The sequence below is a fragment of the Aplysia californica genome, unplaced genomic scaffold (assembly GCF_000002075.1).
Source record: "Aplysia californica isolate F4 #8 unplaced genomic scaffold, AplCal3.0 scaffold00043, whole genome shotgun sequence".
In the NCBI taxonomy this organism is placed as follows: Eukaryota; Metazoa; Mollusca; class Gastropoda; order Aplysiida; family Aplysiidae; genus Aplysia; species Aplysia californica.
Genome location: NW_004797313.1, coordinates 449,952 through 457,953, shown reverse-complemented (window position 1 = coordinate 457,953; position 8,002 = coordinate 449,952). Strand labels below are relative to the sequence as shown.

The 8,002-nt window shown below is 35.1% G+C and overlaps 1 protein-coding gene across 3 annotated transcripts in view; it reads left to right on the top strand.

Annotated features, from left to right (window-relative positions):
* Positions 1-7,312, top strand: part of LOC101845071 (kinesin-like protein KIF28P) — a 27,400-nt gene extending 20,088 nt beyond the window's left edge. For all 3 annotated transcript variants that reach the window (XM_005092248.3, XM_005092249.3, XM_005092247.3), the window contains exons 22-26: positions 194-316; positions 781-933; positions 1,271-1,315; positions 1,794-1,850; positions 3,355-7,312. In XM_005092248.3, the coding sequence (XP_005092305.1) occupies positions 194-316; positions 781-933; positions 1,271-1,315; positions 1,794-1,850; positions 3,355-3,468 (492 nt within the window). In that variant the 3' untranslated portion in view covers positions 3,469-7,312. The remainder of the gene's footprint in view (positions 1-193; positions 317-780; positions 934-1,270; positions 1,316-1,793; positions 1,851-3,354) is intronic.
* The last annotated feature ends 690 nt before the right edge of the window (positions 7,313-8,002 follow it).

The following is an 8,002-nucleotide window of genomic DNA, read 5'->3' as shown; positions in this document are numbered from 1 at the left end:
TATATTGTGAGCCATTATATTTCTGTTCATGTGCTTTGCTTGAATTTTGTAAATAGTGTGAATGGTCTAATATTATGAGTCTGATTGTTTTTTTTTCAAAAACATTTTTTAAAGTAGTTTTTTTTTCTTTTAGTTTTCACAAAACTGTTTGATAGATGGAATGGTTAATTGTTCAACTAAATTTCTTTCTCAGACTTACTGTAACTACAAGTTTTACACTGAGGACAAGCCAACAAAGACAAAGGAAGTGAAAGGAACAATCAACCCAGATTACGACCATGAAAGACAAATCAGTTTCAAGTCTGTCACGAATCAGGTAATAAACTTTTATGGTTGATAGTGGGCCAGACAGAGGCAGAGAGAGAGAGGGAGAGAGAGAGGGAGAGGGAGAGGGGGGAGAGAGAGAGAGAGAGGGAGAGGGAGGGAGGGAAGGAGGGACGAAGGGACAGACGGACAGGCGGGCAGGCAGCCAGGCAGGCAGGCAGGCAGGCAGGCAGAGAAAGAGCAGTATGCTTTCCTTTTCAGGTGCTACGGATCTACTCAAGTAATAAAATAAATCAAATTCTTCAAGCCTTCAAGTCTTTTAGAAAGTATGAGAATTTTTCCGTAATGGACTGCATCATGAGTGATCTTTCTTTGCTTATCATATAATATATACCTCTTCAAAATGGTGTTCTTATTGGGACACAGTTTTAGCTTTTGGAAAAAAAAGATGTCCTATTTGTGTTTTTCAGCATTTTCTCTGTTCTCATAGTTTATTCTTGTGTATATCTTATACAGCTGATTGAATACCTCAGTAATGACTCGGTCATGATTGAAGTGTGGGGTATACAGAAAGAAGAAGGTATGAAGACAGGGAGTGAAATCAAGAACACCAAGGATCTGATGCAGAGAGAGAAATCCACTTTAGCTCCTCCTGCAGCGGGTCAAAAGGTGAGCTATATTAAAATACCTTTCCAAAGTATTGTGTGTTTCTGAGTTTTATTTTTGGAAGTCAGGATCAGGCCTTAATTAAATCTCTGTCATCATCTGAAAGATATGCTGGGTTCTTTAGATGAAATTTTTTGTTTCTTGTTTAATATATTTTGTTGACGTATTATAATGATATGGATGTGAGTTTTGCTTGGGGACCTTAAAAACAGATAAAATAGCAATGAGTTCATTGTTTAAATTTTAATTTTTTAAAGACAGTTCTGTTAATATAGAATTGAAATGATGTCAACATTGTCACCGCATTCTTTTTATTTTTGTTTATGCATTTTCGTTGCAGACGCCTGCTCCTGCAAGTGGTGGTCAAAATGACAAACAACTAGCGGTGAGCATCTTACGTCATTTTTTCATTAAAAAAATTTCAAATAGAAGTTGAAGGATAGTTTTTCATTACGCAAGTCTAGACATTCATAAAGAGAAATTGTCTTGCTTACAAAAGAGCCTTTGTTAAACATTGTTTTTGGCTCACGGAGGTGGATAGACTAATTCAATTGACAGATTATTTTTTGCATATTCTTTTAATGGCTTTCATTATTACATATTATTGCAGGAAATGTTGAAGCTTAAAAATTATTCCTTTGGTAAGGCCTATCTTTCTCTATTTTATTTTTCCGCATAATGTATTGCAAACATCTCTGTAACAAGTGAAAAGGGATTGTCAATCTCTGATAACTTTTAGAAAAAGGCATTTGTTTTTAAAGTTTTAGATTAAGATTGAACTTGCAATCCTCTTTAGTGTTGCTCATTGAAAAGTTGGTTACATATTGTAGAAGTAAATCTGCTATTATTTTCTTTTCACACAGAATCAAATCCAAGAACAGCTGAAGAAAGCAAAGGCCAAGGGCATGAAGTCTGTGCCAGTAAGTATCTGTTGTATGAATCTGATTGTGGGCTTATATTTACTGAAAATGTGCAGATTTATTTCAGTCCTTTGCAAAAGGGTAAATAAAAGGGGGAAAGAGAATAGGAGACAATTTTGCTTTTGTTTAATTAAGAATCTAAGAATCAAAATAGGTCATTTTGAAAACATAGCTCTTGGTACAGTGGTAAGAGTAAAGAGGGAAGCAGAATGGTTTAAAAAAAACTGAGTTGGCACACTAAAGTAAATTTAAGACATTTCAAAGTCTCAGATTGCTTGCTTTTTCTCAAAATGACACCTGCAATGGTACAAGTGGACGAGCATCAAATATATTAATTGGTATACTATTAACATGACTACTATTACTACTATTAAAAGAGTTTCAAACTCTTGCTGGCATGTACATTGAGCCTTGATGTTAGATGTTACCTCTCTGATGGAAGTGGAAGGGATAGGAAAATAATTTAATGGTTTTTTTGGCGTGCTTGTTTTTTTGTTTTGTTTTTTAAATAATGACTGACCAGGCTGGTCCTTTACATATAACTGCTGTAGAAGCAAAATCTCTTCTCTAAGAGGAGACTGGCAATGCTCACTGTGTTCAAGGGAAAGGTCTTTTCATCCTATTCTCAAAGGAGATGAAACCTTTTCAAAAAGTGACACTTTTATCCCAAAGAATACACTGTTACACAGAGTAAAAGATCATTTGTTTGGTTTTAATGATTTACGGGCTACATTCAGAGTGTGTTGTGAACCTTAAAAGCTTATGCTCTCCTGGGCAGGGATATATCCCTTCCGCACTCTTGACTGCTCCCACTCCTTTGTTGTATACTATAATTTTGCTTTTATGCCATATGGACAGGGGAAGTACAAAATGAATGCTCAGTGTAAAACTCTGTAATATGTCACTTTTCAAAATTGTGCATGGTGGAGTTTTACACTAAAGCAGTTGAAATGTTCTACTCTCTTACCAGCAGCAACTCTCCTGTTGGTGGGTAACCACTCATACACCACAACCTTTTTAGTTAAAAGACAAATGTTCGTCAAACTTGTTATGTCTCCTGTTCGGCTGACTTTCATGTTGATGTATTGAGTAGGGTTTTGCCTAACAAAAAATAAACGCTACAGTGTAGACTCTGCCTTCGCAATGACTTATTTTTGTCTAGAATCATGTTGCAGCGTAAAAGAATGATGCAGAAAAAATAAAAGTTAAAGATTTGCATCCATGACAACACAAGCTGAGAGGCTAATCATCTCTCCTGTTTTTCCTTAATAAGCAATGAACAAAACAAGGACAAGAGAAAGTCTGTGCCATGCAAAAATGCAAGGATTTACAAAAAAATCTACAGAACAAGGAGTTATTAGGTCAGATGATAAGAGATAAGGTCGCCTACCACCTCTTGTTCATCTTGCTCAGATGAAATCGAATAATACTTTTGATGTAACCCTCTATTTTTATATTTGATGAAATAGAATTAACTGTTTCCATGGAAAACTCCATTTTTCAGATTGATGAGATAGAAGAAACTTTGGCCCGACTCACTGGGGCTGAGGCTCCACCTGCCAAGAAAGCCGGAGCAAAGGGAGGCAAAAGCACATCAAGAGCTTGTGTTCTTCAGTGATCTCAGTCTGATTGCAAAAAAAGACAAACAAATCTACTCAGAAAGATTCCCCTTGCATTTAATCTGTCAATTGTTGTTTCACAGTTTGTAGTAAGAAATCCCAGCTAGGGTCTTATCCTCTCCTGTTGCAGCCTTTTTACGTTATATTTTTACTCTTAAAATACAATTCCGTTTCAAGTAACAGCTGAGTAGGCTATATCACCAACCTCCCACATAATTGGAGCAGAAGAATCATAGCCTTGTTAAAAATGCATAGCCTTCCAATAAATAACAATCTCTATCGGTGGAAATTAATAAATTCATCATTATATGAGAGGTGTAAATCTCATGAAATTAAAGATGAATTTCACTTTATTTTCTATCGTCCATACTTTGTCCATCAAAGGAAATTTCCCCCAGCCTGACTCGGCCTAGTTACAGAAATATGCAATGTTTGACCCAAGATAAGAGATATTTTCACAACATGTACTTTTTCATTATGGAAACTTTATTTAACAAATGAGTGTTTTACATGACGTGATGTGGGCTAATGGCCTTCACACTGAATGAACTTACTTACTTACTCTTAAAAGTTGGCTGAAAGTTTAGATTTTAATGCTTATAGCCTTGGAGGCCTCATGTGCATTAAAAATATTTCATTTGACTTTAAAAATATTATTTTTTATAGACATTTCAGTATAGAGAAGGCACATTAAAAAGATGTTATAATATTGGTCTCACAGTGGCTGTCACAGGGGCTCTTGAAAAAAAGGGTTAGACAAAGAGTAGTTGTCACAATCTCGATAAATTCATGAAAGTAAAATAAAATTACAAGTCATTCTATTTACTTGAACTTGACAAGTAGTGAAAATTTTACTGCAGTTCTGAAAAAGGAAATTATGGTTTGTTTTTACGAGTAGTTTATCAAGACAAGGCACAATTCTTAGAGGGCATTTTCAGCAAAATTACCTGTTGTTCACAGGCAGTGGTTCTGTTGCTGACACTGTTTCTACATGTTTACATATGTACTGCCAGAGTGCAGTAAAAGTTTAAAGAGGAAATCTTGCATTTCTTGTACCTTACTCAAAAAATTAAATATAATTATGTCTTCTTTGAGTACTCAAGAGTTTACAGCATCTTTTGTTTTAATAGCTCGTGCTATTTTATTTTTATTGTTTACTCTCTGATTAATGTATATTTTATCTCCTGATGGGGTCATTTCTTTTACCTTCTTGTTCGATTTCGATACTTAATTAAGTAAATTATAATTTTCTGATCTATTCTTGCTTTGTACATATATATTATTTGTCAGTTTTGTTGCACCCTTCAGACTGCCTTTATCAGCACACCTGCTGTGTCTCTCCCTATTGCAGACTAAATGGATTATTATTGATGATATGGGCTGGAAAGAAAAAGAACAACTGAAAAACCTTGATTTTTGTAAGTGGGGTGAGTGAAAGATCTTTTGAGTATTTTGTTCTTGTCACCCATCTAGAAGAGTCTCTTTTTGATTTAAAGAAGAAGATATATGTATTCTATAATGGAACTGGTTATTTGAGACATCCCTTAAAGGCATGAAATAGTAACAGGCTTGATTTTCTTTGGCTTGTGTTCTTACAAAAGTCCTAGTACTAATGAAATCCTTTGTTGCATTATTGATTTGTAAAAAGTATTGTTAACAAAATTCTTGCCGGTGGAAGGAATTGGCACCCTCACCCCCCACTCTCTTCTAATGAAGACATTTTCGTTGCTGTGGGTTGCAAATGAAGGGGGGCTTGGAGGGTGGGAGGAACGTATTGATATTTTTGTTCAACTATATAGCTCTTTTGTGGGTTTATTCGTGTTAACATGTGTTTGTGGGTTAAATGATTATTTTGATATTGTTGATAAGTTCTTTGAACTGAAAATATCCTTTTATTTTTGTATATTTCCAAAAATCTTTTTGGTCCTCTTTTAATCTAACCTTGAAAAAAGTTGAATGAATATTACTTGTAATGTGTTCTTTATTTGAAGTGGAAAATTTGTTAACATATAAAGGCTTCAAGTTGATTCATCTATACTGAATTTACCAGATGTTCATCCGTCCCATATAATCAAAGTTTTTACAAATATGCCGTCCTTACATAGAATGTTATCATGTAAAGCTGTTGGTGTTTACTTTTGTTCTTTTATTGCTCTTTTGATATGAATGCTCTGGTATGTGATACACAATATATTCCAACAATGCTGAAAGGATTAAATACCTGTATATGTCTAATGCCTCTCTCAACACTGTATGGCAAGACCTCTGATTAAAAGTTCATCTTTGACGTGACTGAATTAGGTAGGTGGAAAACAAAAAAAGCTCCCCAAACCATCCAGGGTCAAGAAGGTTGTGCTAGGTTTTTTAACCAGGGTCATCCACATTATAGCCTAGCATGATGCAAACTGAGCTAATGGAGTTTCCACTAAGACGTATGTCTTCTTGTTAGGGATGAGGACTCTATGATTCTGTGTAATGAGTTAAGGATTCTTAAGCCTTACGTGCAGTCTCCTAAGCAGATAATTTAGAAGTTAAGTGTTGACCTGACAATCATAAGATTGTGATATTGGTTCCTAGTTTCAACAGTAGAGTTTCAATATCTAGGGAAGGGATCTCATAGTCATAGCCTTGCTAAGTTTATCCAGGTTCAAATAGGTATTTGGCAGACAACAAAGGTAGCATTTATATGAATGACGGCTGTTTGTTAGTCTGAATGGCAGCAAAGCTGTTTGTCTCCAAGGGATTGACTCGATGATGCCAGGGGTGTAAACATTGCTGGAACTTAAACTCACCAAGTGTTTAGACACATGCTTGAGCTTCTAATGGTTCCTTCTGTTACCAGACAACATTTGTAATGTTTGAATCAACAATGTGTATATTTCATATTAGAAGTGTCATTTTCTCCCTTATGTTTGTTGTAGCAAAATAATTTGTGTGTGTAAATCATTAAACCTTTTCTAAGTGTGTGATGAAGGAGGGATGGGATTGAACATGCTCTTTTTGTTGTGCTGATTTTTAAAAAAGCTATAGGACGCTTTTTCCTATCCCTGAGGCCTTTCCTACCATATCAAAACTTTGGTTTGCTATTTCTTTAGTGCCTTCTTGCTCAGAATGTTAATCTAATTTTTATATATGTGCCCTTATTTGAGCACTATATTTTTTCTGCTTTCTTTTTGTATTTACTCCAGAGTAAGTTTTTATTATCTTTGCTCTTCATGAACAATGTTACAGTCTTTTCTTTCTCTCGTCTGCAGTTTCTAATTTTGATCTTTAGACGCAGCTTTTTGCTCCCATGAGCTTTGCTTTTCCTGTAAAACTTTTTTCTAAAACAAAGGAAATAATTTCCTGCTTTAGTCTGATATATTGCTGAAAGCATGTCCATTAAGTTCAATTACTCGTAAGTACTGGTAAGTCCCTTTACTGCTGGTTAAGTTTTCTTTCCATATAGTACAATGATTGGATTCCTGCAGTTTTGTTTGCTGCCTTTGAATAGTGTCTTCTTACTCTCACCTTAGTCATCCTCCTTGGGTTTTTGTAAGGAGTTGTGATTCCAACTTTTTTTTTCTTCTGAAATCACAATGACTGTTGAGACTTGTTCCATTTTACAGTTGTTATCCTCAATGTTGTCAGATAATTCATGTGATATGTTTTATGGATGTTTTATACTTTCAGCTTTCTGAATTTTTAAAAGATTTCTTTCTACCCTGTGAACAGTTTGTCTGGCATACTTGACAGACAAATTGCAGAATATATTTTGGAGCTGCTTTTCCAATGTGTTCAAACTGAACGCCTGTGATCACTTTCTTATTAAGAATATTAAAAGTTTTTCTTTGAATAAAAGATAATTGTTTTTCTACATGTCATTTATTTTTTCTAATATAAACGTATAAACACTTAATTGGCGTCGGTGGCCTAGTGGTTAGGCTCTCGGACTCGCAACCGTAAGGTCCTGGGTTCGAATCCCGTCAGGGGCCCGATGTTATGTCCTTGGGAAAGGCACTTTACACAAATTTTCCTCACTTCACCCAGGTGGGAATGGGTACCCAGCTATAGACAGCAAAAGATCTTGTTAGTTTGTTAGTGTTTGAGCTCTTAATCAGCTGCTTGCACTGTACGCTTCCCGGGAAGCTGAGAATGTTTCGGAGTGTTCTATGGTCTGCTGGGGTAATAATATAGTGTAAAGCGCATAGAGCCTGCTGTTGAGCAGGGATATGCGCTATACAAATGCTATTTATTATTATTTATTTTTAATTTGTCTGTAAAAGTGATTTATCTGTAACTTTTTGTTGTTTAAAATAAAAGCCGATATTTGAACTTTTCCAGTGAAGGTGTTTAATCTATATAGTTGAAGGGACTATTGGAATGTACTGGTATGTTTGCAATAATCAAAACAAAATGTAATACATAACAATTTTTTCCAACTTAAACTTTTTGCCGTGTCTTTGGACAAGTACGTCTTGCCTCAGTTTGTGTGTAATGTTTAGTGAGTGTTAATTATTAATTGCTGGTCTTGAAAATCAGATCCTTATAATA